Source organism: Tenrec ecaudatus, chromosome 15 (genome assembly GCF_050624435.1).
Source record: "Tenrec ecaudatus isolate mTenEca1 chromosome 15, mTenEca1.hap1, whole genome shotgun sequence".
In the NCBI taxonomy this organism is placed as follows: Eukaryota; Metazoa; Chordata; class Mammalia; order Afrosoricida; family Tenrecidae; genus Tenrec; species Tenrec ecaudatus.
The window spans coordinates 104,881,905-104,905,156 of NC_134544.1; the positions used below are offsets into that span (position 1 = coordinate 104,881,905).

Below are 23,252 nucleotides of genomic sequence, written 5' to 3' on the forward strand. Positions count from 1 at the left end.
TGACCTCCACTGTACTTACCTTGAACAGGATTTGTGGTTCATGGCACCGGTCCAGCTCTTTCCCAGGTGATCTAGTTCCCAGCCAGAAGACCTGATGGCCAGTAAACTTGAGCTTGTGCCCATTCTGCTACCTTTTCCAAGTGCAGCGGACTTAGATAGCATTTGTCCTTTTGTGCTTGACTAACTTCACTCAGCATGTCTTCCAGATTCCACCACGACTTGAGGTGTTTCATTGCTGCTTTTTAGGGATTCTATTTATTTGTGTGTATGTATCAGAGTGTTTTAAAAAAAATGTATCTACTCTTCTCTTGATGGGAATTTGTTTCCAGCTTCGTGCTATTGTGAACTGTGCTGCAATGATCATGGGGGAACACATGTCTGTTCGTCATCTCTTTCTTATTTCTTTGGGGTATATGCCCAGTGATGGTATTGGTGGGTCATATGGTAGTTCAATTTCCATCTGTTTTATGTATCGCCATATCTCCTTCCACAGTGGCTGTACATATTTACATGCCTACTAGCAGTGTACAAGAGTCCCTATCCCACCAGGCCCTCTCCACCCTTTATTGTTCTCAGTTATGTTTTGTTTTGAAATTTGGATACAGTACTGGGCTTTAGTTGGTATCACATTGTTGTTTTGATTTCCAGTTCCTGGATGACTAAAGACCTGGAACATTTCCACATGTGTTTATTAGCCATTTAACTGTCATCTTGTGTGAATTGTCTGTTCAGGTCTTTTGCCCATCTTATCAAAAGTTTGTTTTTTCCTTGCTATAAGCTTGTAACATTCTGTGGATCTTAGTAATTAGTCTTTTATCTGATGTGTCATTAGATGGAAAATATCATATTCCAGTCTGTGGGCTCTCTTTTTACTCTTTTATTAAATAAACTTTTGATTTACACAAGTGTTTTCTTTTTCATAGGTCCCATTGATCTATTTTACCTTCTATGAAGTATGTTTCTTTTGTTAATTCTGCCAGCCCATGTATTCCCTGAACTAGGCCTCCTAGCAATGTCCTAATTTTCTCACTAATGATCCTGCTAGCTCAGGATTTTACATATAGGTCTTTAATCCACCTCGAGTTTATTTTCATGCATGGAATAAGATATCCAGGTGGATATCCAAATTCTTCTGCAGGTGGATATCCAGATTTTCCAGCACCATTTATTGAGGAGGCACCTGCTTCCTATTTAATGTCTTTTGGGTTGTTGTAAAAATCAATTGTATGTGGATATTTTTATTGTTGATTTTCTGTCCTGATTCATTGGCCTGAGAATATTGGTCTTTAAAAAAAAGTTTATATGCTGTTGGATTCCATTGGCCAGGACTTTGTTGAGGATTTTAGCATCTATATTCATGAGAGATACCGGTCTGCATTTACAGAGGTTATTGTGGTTTGGGGCAAGGGAGGAGTATAATCAATCCACTAGAGTCCCTTATGGACTCTGTGAATTATTCTTAGAAGAGTGAACTTTTATTGTGCTTATAACAGTGGTTTCCTGTACAGCTCAGAATTATCCGCTGTTTATGCGTGGTCCTGGGGTGTAAGTTTTCTAGTACAGTGGATGGCCCAAGGAAGAGGAGTGTACATTCAGAAGTGGATCAGGCTAGAGTCTGGGCACCAGTTCTGAAAGGTACCAGTCCTGTGCAGGAAAACTGCCGGGAAACCTGGAAATGCCAGGTCCCATTTCTACTAGCAGGGTGAGGAGCTTTGTGATTCCTTTCTCAAATCAAAATAGAAACACCTCCACCGACACCTAGCCCCGCTCCTGGAAGATTCCAAGCACTCCTGTTTCCCGAGTGCTGAGACTCTCCACGTGGCCTGGTCTAATCATCTGCAGGAGGGAGCTGGGCATAGCTAGGGATTATCACCAGTGGGAGCTCTCCTCCCTCTGCGGACCTTGTGGTTCAGCATCAAGCCTCCAGTTGTCTCTGCAGGCTTCTGTGGGATGCTCCTGAAGTATCAACTGTTCGGTCGGGAGTTGCCACAGAACCTGTAAGGGAAGCAAAACACAGGAAGGTGCTGTGAACTGGGACGGCATGATTGAGAGCACAGCTGTGCTCTCTGTGGGTAAACCAATTTAAAGGACGCCCGGTATTATATCCCGGTCTCCCAACCCAGCTACCACCCACAAATTTGGCGATCCCACAGCAGCAAGTTGTTCACAGGGGCGATCAAACACTTGGTTTTCCTTTTAAGCATATTTTTTCACTTGCTGTGCTTCAATTTAAAGGTAGATTTATAAAAATAGCCTTATTCTTCCTTCCATCAGTATTCCCCTCTATTGTAGTGTAAGGTCAACTTAACAGCATAATTCTGTTAAACCATTGTCTGTGGTCGCCAACAAAAGCAGTTTACCCACAGACATTGCATGCAACAGAACTTTGCACACACAGAGATGGAGCCGGCTCATCATCAGGAGTGGTTCCCACTCCCCACAGCCAGCGGTCTCACTCTGCGGCCAGTACAGGGATGGTGGTTTGTAAGCATCCCTCGCTTGTGCTGCTAAAAGAACAGTGTTCCCTCCTCACCGGCAAAGATGACAAAATAGGGCTGTGCTATGAGGCAGAATCTACTGGAAGGCAGGGAGTTCGTTTTCTCGGTGTCTTGTGTTTTTCTTGTAATATGTTTAACAATCAGTTTGGGGATGTTAGCATGTGATAAGCCAAAGGTAGAAAGGGCAGGCTATAGGACCTAAAGAGTATTTTTGAACACAGAAGCCCTGGAAAGGCAGTTATCCAGCAAGGTCACCACACCCCAGTAGCCAGACTGACATAATTGATCCGAAACACATCTGGCTCAGTCCTGGACTCCAGGGAAGGACAGAGGACTAAATTCGGACTGCCTTCTTCCTCAACTCCCAATTCCTATTCGGGTTCATCTCAGATGTATTTTGCAACTGGGGGTAATACTCTTGAGTTTTGTTATGTGTTTTTCTGTTTAACAGTACAAACCCAGAATTGATAAATGTATAGAGGCAGCAAGACAAACAAGGGTTTCTTGGAGGTACAGTGGGGCAGTGGGTGGGGTAAAAGGGAGCCGATATTAAAGAGTTCAAGAAAGAAGAGGATGTTTTCATACTGATTGTGGTAGCAATAATAAAATACTGCTTGATGTGATTGAACTGTGTTATGATATGGTATCTGTGTTACTCTGGGTAGACTAGAGAAACAAATTCATAGACACTTGTGTCATTGAGAAGTAGCTTTATATACAAGAGCAATCAAATATTGAGAAAACATCCCAGACAAGTCCAGATCAAGTCCTTAAGTCCAATCTTAGACCATATGCCCGATAGCTATTTTTAAAGTCTTCTTCAGACTCACAAAACACATGCAATGATGCCAAACGTAAGAAGAGCACAGGCCAGTGGGTGGGAAGTCTTCCGGATCCGGTTGCATTGTAAGCATCTCAGCGCTGGCATGGGTCCAGCATGGCATGGTTTCTCCAGCTCAGGGCACTAGCATAGTTGCATGTGTCTTGTCAGCTGCAATGTCTCCCAGGGAGTGAACAGAGAGAGACAGAGACAGAGAGACTCCTACATCCAAGGAGGAATAAAGGAGTTCCCAGAATCCTCAGGAGAAGGCCATGTCAACACAGAGGCCACACTGGCTATGATCTGAGTGACTGGCTAGACTCTACCCCTTCACTCTTAATCCTGTCAAATTGACAAATGATTATATGACTACCACAGCTAACTATAAACTGGTTTGGGCAAAAATGAACAATAAAATAAAATGATAAACATAGACTATTTCATTATGAATTTTTTTGGTAAATTCAGTTACTGGCTTATATCATAATCCCTTTTCCTGTTCAATATTTTAAACAGTATTTGATATGTTGTACTGGCAAGGATTTCCATCAGTTTCCAGCTATGTGTGCAAAATTTTCTGTCATACATTGGAACATATTTTTCTCATGAAACATGCAACACAATACTATTTGCAACATTCTTCTCAGGTGTAGTTCAGTGGCATTAGATTATTGTTTTCAACAATTACCAACATCTGCAAAATTTCCCATCAAACATAACAGAAAACCACCCCCAAAATAATTCTGGCTAGAAACTTTCCTCTTAATATCGAATAATTAACTAAAAGTTCCTGTTTCAATTATTTTGAATAGAAGCCTGATTTAAATACTTACCCATTCCTCTGTAAGGAATGCAGCCTAAACCCTGTCGAATAACTTTGTCTTTGAGCCAGATTTTTTATACCAGTACTTTATTGTGGCACATATCTCAATATCAAAATCTTTGTAGCTATGTCTGTATATCATACTTCCTTTCACTATATCCAACTCAGTGTTTGCAACTTGTAGCACTCTCTACCTCTAAAGCTTTTCACACTGAGGGACCAGAGATAAAAAATAACCTCAGGGAGAAAGTTGACTTGCAGGGGTGCTAAGAACCCACAGGAGCCTGGATAAAGACTGCAGTTAGAACTGCTGTGCTGACCTCTATGGTAGCTCCACTGCCATGTTTGGAAATCTGCAGAGACAACTCCAGGTCACACTCCTGACCAACAGTCTGAATGCTTATGACCAGAGAAAATGTTACTGTGTGGCCCGCAGAAGTTGGAAGGCAGTGTAAGCCCAGGAAACACCTCTCCTGTATGTGATGGGTTGCTGTCAGCAGGGGGCTCAGAATACCCATCACCCACATAGGGTACTAAGCCATGGGAAGAAAAATGACCTTCTTATGATTTCTGTGGGTTCCTGTAACCCCACAAATAACCTTGTTGTTAGGAAACCTTTTTATTCCAATATTAAAAACATAATATGACAAAGTATCTTTTACCCCTTCCCAAATATTCTGAAATGTTATGGGGACAAAGAGTTTTAGGGATGACATATACTTGATTCCCTACATGGTCAGAGGTATGAAACGATTCAGGTAGGCCTAGTCTTGATTCCATTGCATGGTAAGGATAGAGATCGTATTTAATTTCACCAGATCATCTGTGTACTTCTGATGGTAATGGATGTAAAGCTACATTAAACTTAACATCTGCACAGCTGTCCGCATGATTGGTAGAGTGAAGACCTCAGAGAGAGGGCTGTGTTCTCCCAAGGACTCCACCAGCATTGCTTTTCTAGTGTGAGTCCCAGAGGCAGGGGCCCCATTCAGCCCTTTCCACCTTTACATACCATGCACCTCCCACACGCAAATGCCTGACACGAACCCAAAGGAAACCACAGCACGCATGGACTTAAAATTTATATTCCTTCTCACCCGGAGAGCATTTTCTGGGTGTCACGAATCTTATCCACATGAACATGAAGCATGTGTGGGTTTTCCTCTTCCTGGCAACTCCGGGAGGTGAGTGGTTCAGGGAGTCAGACATGAAGTCTGGGAGTGCAGCATTCGAGCACATGACTCACTGTGTTTCTCTCTATCCCCAGCTGTACAGGCCCAGGTGCAGCTACAAGAGTCAGGCCCTGGACTAGCAAGGCCCTCACAGACCCTATCTCTCACTTGTGCTGTCTCTAGATTCTCTTTAACCTGCTATCATGTGACCTAGGTCCACCAGGTTCCAGGAAAGGGTCTGGAGTGGATTGGGATATGGGAGAATGGGGGCACAAAGTATAATCCAGATCTCCAGTACTGAGTCACCATCACCAGGGACACCACCCAGAACCATGTTTATTTAAAACTGAGCTCTGTGAATCCTGAGGGCACAGCCATGTATTACTGTGCAAGATACCCAGTGATGGGAAGTCAGTGTGAGCACAAACACAAACTCAGTTTCAGCAGAGACAAGGGAATGAAGGCAGTGAGGCTTTCCTCTCAGAAGCTGTGGTTTCCCCACCTTGTCAGCACTTCTTCAGGGACCACCGTGCATGGACTCTAGGGAACCTTCATGCATCTGACCATGCCTTCTTTTCATTGGAATGGGGTTTGTCTATCGTTCACCAGGCAGATTTCAGAGCACTATGTATTGCTCAGACCTCAGTTTACAATTTAGATACAACCTACTGCCATTTGTTGTCAAACTTAGAAATATTTAATACAGTTAAAAAATGATCATGTTGTCTCAAATTTTGTCTACATCCTCAGATATATCTTGAATTTTTTCATTCTAATGAATACTCACTAGTGCACATTGTGCGATAATTTCCTCTTAGAACACCCTAGAAAATATTGTCTATGCCAATACTGTTGTTAGGAAACAAATAATTATTAACAAATTCTCAACAAAATGAATTCAAAAGAAAAAGAAGTACAAAGTGAGGTAAGGGTCTTGCTTCATTTTTCTGCAGGTAGATATCCATTTTTTCTGGTACCATTTATTAAAGATGGCATCTGCTTCCCATTTAATATTTTTTGGGACCTTATCAAAGATCAGTTGCTTGTATGCTGATGTTTTTACTTCTGGGTTTTTGGCTCTTTTCCATTGTTCTGAATATCTGTCATTATGCCAGTACCTCTCTGTTTTGACTACAGTGGCTGTAAAGTATGTGTAAAGTTAAGGTAGAGCAAGCCCTCCGAATAGCCTGATTTAAATACTTCCCCTTTCCTCTGTAAAGAATGCAGCCTAAACCCTGTGGAACATCTTTACTGTCTTTGAGCCAGATTTTTTTTACCAGTATTTTACTGTGGCATATATCTCAATATCAAAATCTATAAAAATGCCTATATCTGTAGATTATACTTCCTTGAGCTTGTGCCCTTTCTGAAACTTTTTCCAAGTGCAGTGGACTTAGTGGTTAAAATCCTAATGTAGTTGACTGACACACTGAGGGAAACCAAGGAGGGTATTTGCAAAGTCACTATATAGCCAGAGCTTTCCTTCTGCGTGAGATCACTGGTATGTGATGTCACATAACTACCTGTGGAGAGTTTCCCATCTTGACTGAATTGAAGGCTTTTAAATTTTGTAGATTTATGTCAAGAAAACTTAGAAACAAAGGTAAAAGTTTGTTACCCACACTCATTACAGCTACATGATAACTATCCTACAAGAAAGCATTAATGAGACACGGGCTCTTCATTTTTAAAAAAAACTTTTTTATGATTTCAAACTTTACAGAGTAAATTGTATTCCATTGAATTCATACATTGATTGCAATTCTCAAGACATACCAGCATTCTTCCCACTTCAGCCCTCCTTGTGTTTTTATATTAGTCCTCCTTCTTTCCTATTCCTTCTTGCTTTCAAAAGTTCTGATCCATAAGCAAAAGCTCTCTTGATTTAGTATGGTTGATTTTTCTAAGGAGTGCATACCTCTCAGATGTAATTTTCCCCCTCTGAGCCTGTATATTGTTGGGCTGAAACCTGAGTCAGAGGAGTGAGTACAGTTCCAAGAGTGAAGAGTCACTAGAGGCCATAATCTGGGGATTCCAAGTCTACATCAGACCAGTAAGCCTGATCTATTTTATGATTTTGGTTTGTTCCACTTTCTTCTCCCACTCGAATCAGGACCCTCTTTTGTGATCCCTTTAGAGTAATTAGCAGTAGAAGCTGGGCACCATCTAGTTCTTGTCTCAGGGTTGTGGTGGTTGATGGTCCATTCATCCTCAGGATGAATTGTCCCACACACCTTCTATTTTCTTTATTTTTAATTTATTGTACTTCTGTGCTGTCACCTGGGGGAGGGGGAGGTAACAAAGAGAATGCAAGTGTGGCAGGCACAACTGGCAAGTAGGTGGGCACTCTACTGGTTGGAACATCTGTGATCCAGAAACAGGTTCAGCTCTCTTTCAGGCACTGAAAGCTGGAAGAGCATACACTCTGCGGAAGTCTGGAAGGTCATTTGCCCCCAAAATGGTGGGCCATGTCAGTAGAGGGACAGCAACACAGAACATGGGTACCCATATGGTAAGTCCCAACTGTCCTTTCCCACACTTGGCCCAGGCCAAACTCCAGCACCTCTTCATTTGTTTTGAAAGCGTTGTTAAACTAACTCCAATGAAAGGTTTCCTGTTGAAAATTTCTCATGTTTAACAAGATCTGACATCCAATATAAGATGTTCCACATTTAATTCATGCAAAGGGCTTCTTTCCTGTGTGAAATCTCTGATGTGCTGTAAAGCATTGCGTCTGGCTGAAAGCTTTACCACACTCACCACAGACATAGGGTTTTTCTCCTGTGAATTTGTAGATGAATTTGAGATTTCCTTTAAGAATGAAGCTTTTGCCACATTCACTACATATATGGGGTTTCCCTCCAGTATGAGTTCGCTGATGAACAGTGAGAGAAGTCTTCTGGATAAAGCCTTTGCCACACTCACCACATACATAGGGGTTTTCTCCTGTGATTTTGTAGATGAGTTTTGAGATTTCCCTTACAGATGAAGCTTTTGCCACATTCACTACATTTATGTGGCTTCTCTCCAGTATGAGTTCGCTGATGAACAGTGAGAGAAGTCTTCTGGATAAAGGCTTTTCCACAGTCACCACATACATGGGGTTTCTCTCCAGTATGAGTTCGCTGATGAACAGTGAGAGCAGTCTTCGTGATAAAGGCTTTTCCACATTCATCACACACATGGGGTTTCTCTCCAGTATGAGTTCGCTGATGAACAGTGAGATCGTTCTTCATTAAAAAGGCTTTGCCACATTCACCACATACATGGGGTTTCTCTCCAGTATGAGTTCGCTGATGAACAGTGAGAGCATGCTTCAAGATAAAGGCTTTTCCACATTCACCACATACATGGGGTTTCTCTCCAGTGTGAGTTCGCTGATGAACAGTGAGAGCACGCTTCCGAATAAAGGCTTTTCCACATTCACCACATACATGGGGTTTCTCTCCAGTATGAGTTCGCTGATGAACAGTGAGAGAAGCCTTCTGGATAAAGCCTTTGCCACATTCACCACATACATGGGGTTTCTCTCCAGTATGAGTTCGCTGATGAACAGTGAGACCATCCTTCCTGAGAAAGGTTTTTCCACATTGACCACATACAAAGGATTTCTCTCCAGTATGAGTTCGCTGATGAACAGTAAGTTTACTCTTCCTGATAAAAGCTTTTCCACACTCAACACATACATGGGGTTTCTCTCCAGTATGAGTTTGCTGATGAACAATGAGAGCAGTCTTCGTGATAAAGGCTTTCCCACATTCACCACATACATAGGGTTTCTCTCCAGTATGAGTTCGCTGATGAACAGTGAGAACATCCTTCCTGAGAAAGGCTTTTCCACATTCACCACATACATGGGATTTCTCACCAGTGTGAGTTCGCTGATGAACGGCAAGCTTACTCTTCCTGATAAAAGCTTTTCCACATTCACCACATATGTGGGGTTTTTCTCCAGTATGAGTTCGCTGGTGATCAGTGAGAGCAGTCTTCCTGATTGAGACTTTTCCACATTCACCACATATGTGGGGTTTCTCTCCAGTATGAGTTCGCTGATGAACAGTGAGAGCATGCTTCAAGATAAAGGCTTTTCCACATTCACCACATACATGGGGTTTCTCTCCAGTATGAGTTCGCTGATGAACAGTGAGAGCACGCTTCCGAATAAAGGCTTTTCCACATTCACCACATACATGGGGTTTCTCTCCAGTATGAGTTTGCTGATGAACAGTGAGAGAAGCCTTCTGGATAAAGCCTTTGCCACATTCACCACATACATGGGGTTTCTCTCCAGTATGAGTTCGCTGATGAACAGTGAGACCATCCTTCCTGAGAAAGGTTTTTCCACATTGACCACATACAAAGGATTTCTCTCCAGTATGAGTTCGCTGATGAACAGTAAGTTTACTCTTCCTGATAAAAGCTTTTCCACACTCAACACATACATGGGGTTTCTCTCCAGTATGAGTTTGCTGATGAACAATGAGAGCAGTCTTCGTGATAAAGGCTTTCCCACATTCACCACATACATAGGGTTTCTCTCCAGTATGAGTTCGCTGATGAACAGTGAGAACATCCTTCCTGAGAAAGGCTTTTCCACATTCACCACATACATGGGATTTCTCACCAGTGTGAGTTCGCTGATGAACGGCAAGCTTACTCTTCCTGATAAAAGCTTTTCCACATTCACCACATATGTGGGGTTTTTCTCCAGTATGAGTTCGCTGGTGATCAGTGAGAGCAGTCTTCCTGATTGAGACTTTTCCACATTCACCACATATGTGGGGTTTCTCTCCAGCATTGAGATCACTCTTCCTGGTGAAGCCTTTCCCACATTCACTGCATATATAGGACATTCCTGCCACATGAGAATCCTGATGTCCCTTGAGGTATGACCCACTTTTGAAAGTTTTCCCACATTGCAAACATTTATATAGCTTTTGTCTTTCATGACTTTTTTGATAATGTTCATTGAGTTTGAACACTTTCTTGAATTTTTGCCCACACTGACTGCATTCATAGGTCTTACCTAGTATATCAATAACCTGGTGCTCATAGAGCACAGAGTCCTCGATGAAGGTTGTTCCACATTTATTACCTGTGTGTGGTTTATCAATTTCATCAGACTCCTGATGTTGAATGCATTGTGACTTCATGAGCCTGGGTGGTTCACACTCAGGGAATTTCATTTCAGTACAAAATCGCTCTTTTTCAATGTGGAGAAAAGTTTTCTCATCTTCACTGAGCACAACTGACTTCTGTATTTTGTTGCTTCTGTTCTGATTTAATTCTAGAATGATTAAATCTGATTTTACAATTTTTTCATGTAATCCAAACATCTCATCATTTTCCTTTGGAGGAAAATTATTTTTATGCTGAGGATATGTATTAAATTTAGAGCATTGTTCTATTCTGTCCATGCGTCTTTCAAATTGCAAGTGCTCAAGCAAATGATCATCATCTTTCTGGATTTCTATAAAAGAACAGAACATTAACTCTTTTCAACATCTTGGTTTACAATGGACCCCTTAAAATACGCATTGATACAAAGTAGATCTTTAGTGACAATCCTCTTTTATGAATATAAATAAAACACTATCCTTAATGTTTATTGCCCATTGAATGAAATACAATCATGTAAACAATTCAAATGATAAAAAATAGTTTTTATAGAAATCAAGTTGGATATGAAAGTGATGAATAGACACAGATTTGATATTTGCTTAAAGAAGTACATGAAAACATAAAACAAACATAACAGAAGGAAGACATTGAGACCAATAGACCACAGGAGTGATAAGACTTGCTAATTCCAGTGATTAGAGGTTAGATGTATTCATTTCATCCATCTTTACTGAAAGACAACTAAGTACTAGACAAAGTTGGAAATGTAAAACATGCCAAATGTTCTACTTGGGAGAAAACCATTTTTTACAGGTATATATGAAAGGGACTAGGGTACAGAAACACATTCTTTATGTTAATGGAGCCTGTATTCTAGCTCACAGCTCTCATCTTACAGTGTTGTCCTTGGTGGCGTGTAGGTGGCTGTGATGCCAGAAGCACTGCCACCCAGTGTTTAAAATACAAACAGGATCACCCATGGTGTACAGGTCTTAGTGGAATCTCCAGAAATAAGGACTGGGAGGAAGACCTGGTGATCAACTTCTGGAACATGAACTCCTCAGGTTTAATGGCAATGAAGTAACACTGAGGAAGTACTAAATCCTTAAAGTACAGTCAACAGTAATGATGTGGATGGAGGAAGAGCTTTGGGGACCTTCAATGCTTGACATGGCATGACTGAAAATGAGAAAAAAATAGCTGCTAACATCCTCTAATCATTGGAAAATGGCACACATGCAATATTATCAGGAAAAATTTGCAAGTTGTCAAAACAAAACAGAACGGTAAAAAATTGATAGTGTATGCATTATTCAACTGTAATAGACTGGTACTGGCTATTTTTAATTAGGTAATCAAGTGGTTTATAAGGCTGAGATTGACAAATTCAAGAAGATTGGCATCATATTCATTATCCAAAAGCACACTTCAGTGTCTTCCCTGATGTATAATCTTGTCAGTGGTAGGCTAATATTCATATGCCTGCAAGCAAGACCAGTTAGTACAAGTGTTATTTAGTTTTGTGCGCCAATTAAAGCAAATATAGAAGCATTCACTAAGTTGGAGAAGAGTCCCAGTCACATTCTCTTAATTAAAAATCATGGCCACAATATCCTCTCATTATAGTGCTACCTTAATGATACCTCATACAAGCACAGGGCTAATTACTATCTGCCAGCAGCTTTAACTACAAAAGCAGACATGTTGTTATTGTTCTCCCCGCTCAGGAGACAGTTACTCCACTCCACCTACCCTCAGCACTGGTCTTAAGTTGGTCATCCAATTATTTCAGGGATCCCCAAGGTAAAGATCCTGCCTACCTTGTTAGGTAGGTAGGTGTCTGCCTGTGCATGTGGGGGGGTGGTGGTGTAGCAGGGGGAGCTGCATGCCATGAGATTATATAAATTGGTGAAAGAATGCAAAGCCTTTTTATTTCTGCTCTTCAATTACACAACTCTTCTTTAGGAACCATCCAGAAGGCATTTAAGAGACAAAGTGATAGTTGATTCCTTTAGTGACAGCAACAAAGAGAACCTGATTGCTTTTAAAGCTAGGCATCTTTCAGCTGAGTAGCAAGAAGTCAGGCGCCTGAAGCAGCTGTATACTAACATCTTCCTGGAGGGCAGTTGTGGGGAAAACTCTATCTGGAGATTGCGCATTAGCAATTCTACCTTTGGAGCTTGTGGAGGTTTTCTTCCAACACTAGTACTGGTCTCCCAAGCCCTGTGGTCAGAAGTATAGAGATAAGGCTGCTCACACTTTCATCTAGGTTCTGTTTTCCACAATAAAGAAATTGATGGGAGAGGGGATAAAGGAGAGCTGATATCAAGGAATTCAAGAAGAAAATGTTTCAAACTGTGGTAGCAATTGTACAGTACTGCTCCATGTAATTGAACTATGGGATGTAATGATATCTCTAAGAGCACCCCCAAAAATATATTTTTAAAATATGTATTGAAAATTTCACATGAATTTTTCAGCCTGACATTGATCAATCATACAATGATGTACACTGATGAATGTAAAATTTGGGGAAAGTATCAGTAGTTGGAAAATGTGACCTTAGGAATAGAAATGACACGCAAGTTTACTGATAAAATTTTGGTACTAATGATGAATTCATAGCAAATTCCTTATTAAACACCAGAAATGGAAACTACACATATGGATCTTTCAGAATGGAACAAATGGAAATCATATCAACCACATCTATAGAAAGAAATGGTGGAGAAGCTCATTAGTCAAAACACGCCTAGGGGTTAACTGTGGAACAGATCATAAATCGCTAAAATCCAAGTAGAAGCTAGCCAAAGTAGCTAGAGCACAAGCTTAGAGACTATGTAAAGAATAAACTTGAGGAATAAAAGATTGACTGAGGACTAATGACAGAGACCAGATGGGATGTGGGATGACATGAAAGCCAACTTACACATGGAAATCAAAAGGCTACTCAAAATACAGAAAAGAAAAGAGAGCAATATTGAATATACTATGCATTGTTTGAGTAACAGCAATAAAATCTATTGGAATATACTGCAAAAATATTCTTTAGAAGCAGCAACGGTCATCGTTCGTGTATTGGAACCTGTTAAGAAATAGTGGGTCTAAGGAAGGCACACTGTAAACTAAGGAATACACAGCAGACATGTGCGTAATGAAGAAAGCAAGAATATAAGATGCTGATTGGAGGAACAGACAACTTCAAATAAAAATCTTCCCGGTAAAAAAATATTGAAGGTACAGTGCTAAAGTATGTTCTAAGCTGATAACAATTTTCTTGCTAGGAAGATGATTTTAGATACCTAAAAATAACAGAAGTCATAAATGTGTTTCACCAAAAGGAGTAAAATATGGAGAAACATGTCTGTTAAAGAATTCCAACAGAGAAAGAATTTGGCCATCTCTCTAAGAAAACAGAATAACTTATGTCACCTGCATGAAGAAAACTTTAAAGGAACAGGACAACAAACACGAAAATGGACACCAAAACCTTTAGAGAAACTCCGAGGGGGGAAGCTAAGGAAGCCCAAAGGAGACCTGCTTATGGTGGGGGCTCAAGATCCAAGATGGTGCTGCACAATACAAATGGCAATCCACTCTTATTCAGTAGGGGATGAATGTGCTGAATTCAGAGGACAGTTATAAATTAAGAGTTATCTGTTTGGAGAGAGGCTTGCAAGATAGATTTTCATAGTAAAGTGGAAACATAAAAGAAGGGAATATTTCAGAATGTTAAAGAAAATTATGGCAGCAAACATATAATAGTGTAAAACAAGAAAATAGAAATCTCATCTCATAAGAGCTACAGGTGCACTTCCCTCAACATCTAGGACAAGTGAACTCTCACATTCAAAGTAGCACACACTTTTATGCAATTTCGGACACGTATCATAGATATGAGGCCTTCTCCTTGTTGAATCAACTACCCCAGCCAACTCCCCTTAAGGTATTTTGACCATGCATCTGAAAAAATTCCACTATAGCTTGCTTCTACTACCAAACACAGTTCTCTTGTTCCAACTGAGAGAAAGCTTCTGGGGTGACAACTAGATAACCTGTTTATGAGAAATTACAGACTCTTAGACACCAACATTAACGTAACGTTTGTAAAGCCTGTAGAATTTTGTATTTCTAGGAAAATAATGTTCAAAGGAACAAAGTAAATAGTGTTCTCTCAAGGGTAAAAGACCTAACCCACTAACCTAGGATGAGACAATGCAATGAGAATCGACCTCTTTGAGAATACCACAAACACCGCAAAGTTTTTAACACATAAGACAGGAAAAGCCAGTGACGAGGTCAATGACTTGAGAATTCTCCTCACCAATGGAAACCAGGTTGCGATAGTTCTCCAACATCACATCCTGATATAGGGTCTTCTGAGCAGGGTTCAGGAGCTGCCATTCCTCCCGGGTGAACTTTACAGCCACATCGTTGAATGTCAGTGGTTCCTGTAGTAAGAGGAGTCTACTAAATGAAGTATTTTCCATTTGAAAATTAAAAAAAACTCTTACAGTAAAGAAAACAAAACAGTAATAAAAACTACAGTGGTAGTTCATTCCATAATGTGCCATTAACCAAGGACAGGGTAGAAAATATCTGACCTTATTTCTTCATTCGCGACCATCGGCCCAGAAAACTAGCCCTATTTTCAGAAAGAGCTCCAGTGTTCTGAGAAATAAATGTTTTCAAATACGCATTCTCCAGGTCAAATAATGTGGCCCCCACAATAGCTAGCTCTCCATTAAGGAGCAGACTTAAAGGAGATCCCATAGTAGAGGAATCATTTCTGTGCCTGGCTACTTCACTGTGCCTGAAAGTTATCTGGAGGTCAGAGCAATCAGGTTCTAGAGCCAGCCCAACATAAATGTAGCAAATGCCTGGGGAGGGCACAGGGCCGGTTTGAAGTCAACTAACACTAGGTCAAGATGGTAACTCAGCATCTTGCTTGTTTATAATTTTACCCGCTTATGATATGACCCATTAACTATGTACATGCTACCTGCATGACATGAACGCCTTATGGAAAGATGTGTAAGCTCCATTATATATCCCCATTGGAAAATATATTCACTCTCTCAGTCCTGACATGGGAAGAGAGCCCCTGTGTCCGGCTGTCTGCTCTCTGTCTTTTAATATTTGCCACAATTGCAATGTCACTCCTGAGGATCACTTTTGGAGTGTTGGGGACCCTAGTGCCCGAAAATAATGCACCCACTCATAAAATTAGAATTTTGAGGTCCAGTAACATTATCTGAATGTTCTAGAAATAGCTCAGCTTTACACTCACACAAAGTAGATAAACACCTATTTGTTATAAAATGGAATTAGGGTTTCTACCGGCATCACCATTATAAGAGGCTCGGTACCTTCAGTGACAAGAAGTATCAGGAACAGTGCAGATCGGGGAGGTCAAACATACCTCAACTCTCCAACATTTTTTGTCAACTCTAAAACAAGTCAGTCCTTCCACACCACTCTGTCTCACTTCTGGGTTTGATAATCTGTTGCTGTGGTCACCCAACACTCAATAGATCAAAGCGGTCTATTAATGAACAAGGTACAACTCAGGATCAGGAACAAGAAGCTATAACTCAGAACCAAGATCAGAATGTTCACAGATATTATCTCCCTTCCTGAGTGCAGAACAACTTTCTAAGCTCTTAATGGCCACTTTAGGACAAGCTCCTCTGGACAACCTTAGGACAAATTCTCCTCAGCCACCTTTGGACAGAATTACCTTTACTTTAATTGCAAGGTCCTCTTGAACCTGCCATCTTTCACCACATGCTCTCCAAGGGGCCCTCGTAGTTCTGTTGGGTGGACCTCTGGAGCCCTCCCAACCTTGCCTAGGCAGGGAAGGTGCTAGGTTGACCCAAGAAGCCATCATATCAAGAGGGAGAGAGAGAACTGCCTGCAGGCATGGTTTGAGAAGAGACAGAGAGAAATTAGCCTGTCATCTGAACGGTTGATTTGGTTTTGTTAGCCCCTGCAGCCACACAGTCCAGAATGAACCCACGGATTAGGGATTTGCAGCTTCCAGAAATTCATGAGCCATTTCTTTGAATGACAACTCTGAGCCACCTGTGTGAACTTACTTGAGAGCTTGCTCCACTCCATGAGCCAACAGCGTGCTGTCTGACCTTCCCAATTGGGTTCCTCAGCCCCTGCAACCTATTATGTGACCAGATTCAACAACTTCACCTTGTGGACTACTGTCCTGGTGATCTGGTTCATCAGCCTTTGCAAACACATCAATGAGGAGAACCCTTCAGACCAGCGGTTCTCAATCTATGGGTCTCAACCCCTTTGGGGGTCGAATGACACTTTCACAGGGCTTGCCTAAGATCATCAGAAAAGACATATTTCCAATGGTCTTAGGAACCAAGATACCGCTCCTCTATCTGTATCCAGGAAGTCCACCCACATGCAGATACGCCCACATTCAAGTACCGGGCGTGAAGACTATTACCCATGCTATACATGCTTCAAAACAAAATTTCATTTTTTTGTCATTAGAAAGAAATATTTCACAATATATAATTACATATTGTTTTCTGATTACTCACTATGTTTTAATTATGGTCAATTTGTAACAATGAAAACACATCCTGCTTACATTGTGATTCCTAACAGTAGCAAAATTACTACAAATTAGGAACGAAAATAATTTTATGATTGGGGGTCACAACGTTAGGAACTGTATTAAAAGGTGCGGCATTAGAAAGGTTGAGAACCACTGCTCCAGAGTGATACCTGACCTATGGACTTGGGACTCACCAGCTTCCACATCTTGAAGAGTTATTGACTTGATGGCTGTTTACTTTTGTGAGATACCGCAGGGCAGATCATGGACATCCTGAAGCTCTACCTCATAGTGAAGGTCTACTGCTGGTCCTGCAAAATGAACTGTAAGATTCTTGCATCAAGAGCTGTCCAATGAAGATGACGACCAGGGCAAAGGAGACACAGTGACAGGTCCACACAGAGCTTTCCAGCCAAGATCGTGGAACAGGCCGGCAAGATCAAGAGGACAGTATCACTAAGGAGCTGATATAGATGAATTGAAAAAGATGGAACCAAGAAATGAGCTTCTATTCAGAAGGCACAATGTCTGAGAGGGACAGAGAGAACAAGCCTGCTCTGAAGAAGAGCAAATCTGCCTACATGTTTCCTTAATATGAATCCCAATGTGTAGCCTATTGATTCTGTTAGCAAGTTATATTTTGTTACTTAATAAAACTTGTACCTGTGATTCTGGACTATAATTTCTATGTGGCCACTGAAAAAAAATGAATGATCTGAGAAGGAGAGAACTGTGTAAAAATAACTGCTGTCAGAACTGGAAAACCATTGGAGGGTAGATTTATGTTTAAGTTCTGCCTCATATGAATCAGGGCTAATGCTGATGGTTGGTTCTCTCTCCTACATCTATAATTAGAGGAAGTGAGAAGCCGTCAACCATTTTTAAATTAGTATTGCTACAAGGCCCATTTCAGATGCATTAATGAGAATGCTGCAGTTTGGGAGATTATTCAACACCACCTTCAGAAAGAAACATTACGGAAACTTACTCAGACAAAAAACCCATGGAATAATGGACTCTCCTAAAGAAGTGATCTTATTTCTCCTTAAAAACTGAGCATAGTGTTAAATTTGAATGATTCTCATGGGTTGGCCATAGAATAATGAATTATTAGTTGAAAGCTAATATCATCCAAAGAATCCTTAGTGATGTATTATGTTCAATGTCAGTAGTTTAGTGTTATTCCTGTGATCAACATATTCTTAATCTTCTCCATCTCAATGTTGAAGTCAGAGTCAAAGTTTATCTCTAACTTCTGCTATTTCAAATTTCCACTTTCCAAGGAACCAAATCAGTATTAACAGGCTTCTGCACTTCCAGTAGGAAATACAAAAAAGAAGAAAATGCAGCAGAATTACCTGAGCCTTGGTCATTTTCTTTGGTCCTTATAACACGGCCAGCAACTGGGATGCTCTATGTTTGTCTTAACTCTATCAGCTCCAATGATGCTCACAAATTTCAGTCTCTCATGAGGACATCCCAGAAATAATAATACCCAAACCAGGCACTTCTTCCTTCTTCCTCTAAGCTGCTGGTTGGTGAAAATCTGCAAGCTGCTACAATGCGAGAAATTTAGTTCCAGATGCTGTAAGGGTTCCTGTCCATCTTCTTAACACAGTCCCCAATACTGTTAACGGTCTCCTTATTGAGTGACAGAAAACATGTTAATACCATGAGCAATAAAAGTGAAAACTCATAATTTTCAGATCTGAGTAAAAGATGACTTTACAATAAATAGGGATTGGATAATCAAATATACATGTCAAAAAGAAGAAACAATAAATCTGGACCACTACCTCAAAGCACACAGAGAATTAATTCCTTACTGTGTGACTCTCAAGGAGAATGACAAATCAATGAACCTTTATGATGATTATGTTAATTAAAGCATCTGGAAAATTTGAAATGAGCTATATAACGAACTATTATAAACTGAAGATTATTTTGCTGGAGGAACTGTAAATTGTACAATCACTTTAGAAACACTTTAAAAATCACCATCAAGTAGAGTTACACATATAAGCACCCGATAGGACAAAGGAGAACGGTTCTACAGTGTTTCCAAGACTACAGAGCCACGACAGGCAGCTAATGGGTTAGCAGTCCAACACTTACCACTTGTCAAAACCACAGCTCCATATTAAACACATATATCACCTATTAGTTTGAAATTTAAATATGTATATATGAAGTAAGAAGTATACATCCCCCATAGTGAGTGCACTTTTGAACTCCAAGACAAATAACATTTTTAATGTAGCATTATTTACAATAACCCAATGCACTTAGTTTGCCTGTACACCTTTCTAGCGATAGCCGCATAACTCCTTCCAAATGTGTAGGTGGGTGTGTCGTTCGACAATGTGAATGAGGAAAAGGAGATCTGGTGGCATAGTGGTTACTGTTGGGCTTCTAACAGCAAGGTCAGCAGTTGGAAACCACCAATTTCTCCTAGAAAGAAAGATGGGGCTTTCTCCTTTCACGAGTGACATGGCTTTCTAGTCCACTAAAGAGTCACACTCTTGGAAACCCACATGGGGCAGTTGTACCCTGTCATATAGGTTTGCTATGAGTCAGTGTTAACTTGATGGCAGTGAGTTTGGTTTTTTGGTTTAAGAGAATTGTGAAAATTGCCAAACAATAGATTGGTACCCTTGAGACTTGGAGTTATGCAAATAAGCTGCCTGACAACCTAACCTGGAGCTGAGTCACACTGGACATCCTGTTAGGTTTAACGGAGACATTTCTGAGACACAAATTGGGATCTCACTACCATCCAAAAAAAAAAAAAGAGAGAGCGAGCCAGGAGTAGGGGCCTTTGGATCCCAGATTCTTGCACTGAAACTCTTCAATGTAGAAGACAGAGAGCTGTGCCACAAGAGAAGAAGTGATGGGGAGAAGCAGCAACACAGACATGGTGGCAGCAGAACCAAGAGACTGAGACAGAGCAGTGCAATTCCCAGGCCACAGAACAAGAGAGCTGAGTGCCTCTGGGCAGGAGGTTAATACATGAAGTTGTATACATCTGAGTATTTATCTGGGGAACCAGATCTGCCAACCTACACAGAGTTCCATGAGGCTAAGGGACAGAGTGGGCACTTATCTGCAGAACTAAAAGACCTTTGAAACACTTGCCCATTCAGGACAGAAGCCAAAGGGCTGCAGGGCCTGACTTTAGCTGCAGGTATGGCTGTCAAGATGCTGTCCCAAAGTAGAACTGTATCTTGAGTCATTTAGGATCCAAATTGTGTGTTAGGGTACAAAAGTTACCCCTATGCCAAATATAACTTAAGGAGAACATTTATTGAACTTTAAGAGAAAACAATAGACAAACACACACCGTATGGATAAGTGAGACCATTAGCACGAGGTCAAAATAACAACTGAGTATTCACAGCCTGGGCCCTGGGTAACAGGGCAGAGAACAAAAGGCATGTCCCAGATCATGACTGGTGGCAGATCAATACATCACAGGTACAGGTGGGACTTCAGCAGCAGGAAAGGGACCATAATTAGGACGTGCACCTTATTCAATAGAAGAGCTTACAAGACTGGTCCAGGACCTTCATACACAAGCAATCAAGGCAAGACTCATGACAATGCTCCTTGTTCTGTCCTCAGTAAGGTGACCTCCATCAAGCATACACCTAGGCAGGCCCATGGAGAGGGCTGTCTGCAAAAGAGTGCAGGCAATCTACTTTCTCATGCATTCTCCCGGAGGGGGAGATGCTCTGTATCATTGGTTAATGATCAGAGAGAATTTAATGGCGGCTTAATCAAAGTGGGGACGCAGCAAATGGACACTGAGGTATCACTGTCGTCAGTAACCCAAACCTAAAACCCCACTCACTGCTATCGAGTGGATTCCGATTACAGCGCCCCTTTAGGAGAAGTTGGAACTGCCCCAGGTGGGTTCCCGAAGGTGTAACTCTTTACAAGGGTAGAAACCCTGCTTTTCTGTCCAGGTGTGACTTGTAATTCCGAACTGCTGACCTTGCAGTTAGCAGCCCAATCTGTAACCACTTAGGCCACCACTTTTTGCAAATTGGAGGGCTCAGAACTGAAGAAGCTCTAATACAATTATAAACGGTTGTCCATCCAGTGAATTCTGTCATTCAGGGAGAGGCGCAAAGCCCTCTGGCCCTGACGGGCAGGGCACCCCGGGTGATTGTGTGTGGGCGCTCTCCCCGTCGGACCCCAGAAAGCATGGCTCCCGCCTGCTGCCCCCCCCCCAGCTCCTCTGCCCCGCCTCGCCCTCAGGAGCCCGGGTCCTGACGCCGCACGTCCGCGCGTCGCTCGCCCTGTTTCAGAGGCAGACACGCACTTGTTCTCCTCACTCACCGTCGTCCCGACAACTTACACTACTTCCCAAAGGCTCCGCCGCGCCGCCGGTGCGCAGGATCCTCCTCAAACTCCCGCCGCAGCTCCCGGCGCGACGGGGACGCTGTGCGTGACTATGGCGGCCGCCAAAGGCCAAAATACACGCCAGATGCTGGCGACACGCACTTCCGGCCCCGCCCTTCACAGACTTGGTGGAGGGCGCCATGCTTAAATACTTGCTGTACAAGAGGAAAGAGTGAGTGAGTGAGTGAGTGAGTGAGTGAGTGAGTGAGTGAGTGAGTGAGTGTGTGTGTCCCACTTGTTCTAATTTCATACACCTTATTTGCAGGGCCTTACCCATTCTTTGGTTGGGAAGGACAAAGCAGTGGACAGAAAGGCCATATAAAAGCAATCCATCACTCCACTCTGGTTCATGAGGTTAGTCACTCACTTTCAAATACATATATATTTTTTCTGCTGTGAAATATCAACTAGTTTTGGAATTTTATTGTTTGGGATCATTTAAATGATGTTTTCACTGACTTTCATATATTTTTTCAACATATATATGGACATATATGTACACACTATACTTTACATTTCTCATTATACAGTCATAGCTATAAAACAGGAAGTCTTGGTCATTATCTCTGATGTTCAATTTGGTAGGGTGGTAACACATGTCTAGCTAACACATGAAATGTGATCAATATAAATAAAAAACTGGATTGTAAATTTTAAGGTTTGTTTTTTGAATCGTCACAAAGTAGTGCCATCATGTTATTGCTAATTTATTTATGAATTAAAAACTCATAAAAATTTAAGGAATGTTTAATAACCTGTGGGGAGATACGCGTTTATGGTGTAGTTTAATTATTTGAATAATTCACAGTGGAATAGATTTGCAATCAGCATAAAGGTGAGTACTATAAGCTGGAGGTCAGATATACACTACCGTTCTCCAACTCCTTCACCATTTCTAAACCCATCAATTCTCTGTGCTTCACTCCCTGCTCAGCTGGGTTTGACAAATCCATACACTAGCTGCACAGACTCACACCACACTCACAGGTATGTAGTTAATTGGAGGTTGAAAACAGGTTATACATTGGGATGAAACTTAATTTGAAATCAGGGGCTCGAGTGGGAAAAGAATACTTTGAAAATGATGATGGTGGCATATGTGCAAATGTGCTTGACACATGTGAGGAACATATGGATTGTGATAAGAGATGTAAGAGCCCCCCAAAAAGGTATTTTTTTAAAGAAAAATAAAAATTTGAAAGTAACAAGATACAAATTGTATGTAGTTGGCTAACCAGGGGAGCTTTCGAAGCAGATAAACCTTGGAACAAAAATATTCCCTGTTGATACAATTCTTGATCAGAGCATTGGACAGTTCTCTACCAGTGGGGTCTCTCTGCTGCTCACTGGTCTAACTCCAGGTCAGTACAGAAGTTCTGCATTCGGTCTCTGCACTAGCAACCTCTCTACTGCTATGTGACCTAGCTCACAGGCAGTCGATAGCAGGTTTCTCAGCCCTTTCCTGATATCTACATTGGGTAGCTCAGGTGCCAGAATCCCTGCCATCAGATTCTCTGTTACTAACTGACCTGGAAGATCTTCTAGTTAGACCTCTCCACTGTACTGCCACTTGACTCACTACCTTCCTGCAATCACGGGGTCACATCCTAAACAATAAAGTTTACAGACACGGTATCACATTTGTGACCATTCTGCTTACACATGGCTCTGCATTATGGTCAACCTACTTCCCAGCCAGTATGCTTTCTGTCATCCAAATGACTCAACCACAACCATCACCCATTTGTTGTTGTTACCTGCCATCCAGTTGCTTACAACCCCATAGGGAACTGTACACAACAGAACAAAGCACAGCACGGTCCTGTGC

The 23,252-nt window shown here is 41.5% G+C and overlaps 1 protein-coding gene across 1 annotated transcript in view; it reads right to left on the reverse strand.

Moving 5' to 3' along the window:
- The window catches only part of LOC142427662 (uncharacterized), a 68,518-nt gene extending 46,952 nt beyond the window's left edge, over positions 1-21,566 (reverse strand). The window contains exons 1-3 of the mRNA XM_075532829.1: positions 21,362-21,566; positions 10,340-10,408; positions 8,321-9,985 (exon numbers count right to left, since the gene is read on the reverse strand). Of these exons, the coding sequence (XP_075388944.1) occupies positions 8,321-9,985; positions 10,340-10,408; positions 21,362-21,566 (1,939 nt within the window). The remainder of the gene's footprint in view (positions 1-8,320; positions 9,986-10,339; positions 10,409-21,361) is intronic.
- Positions 21,567-23,252: the final 1,686 nt, after the last annotated feature.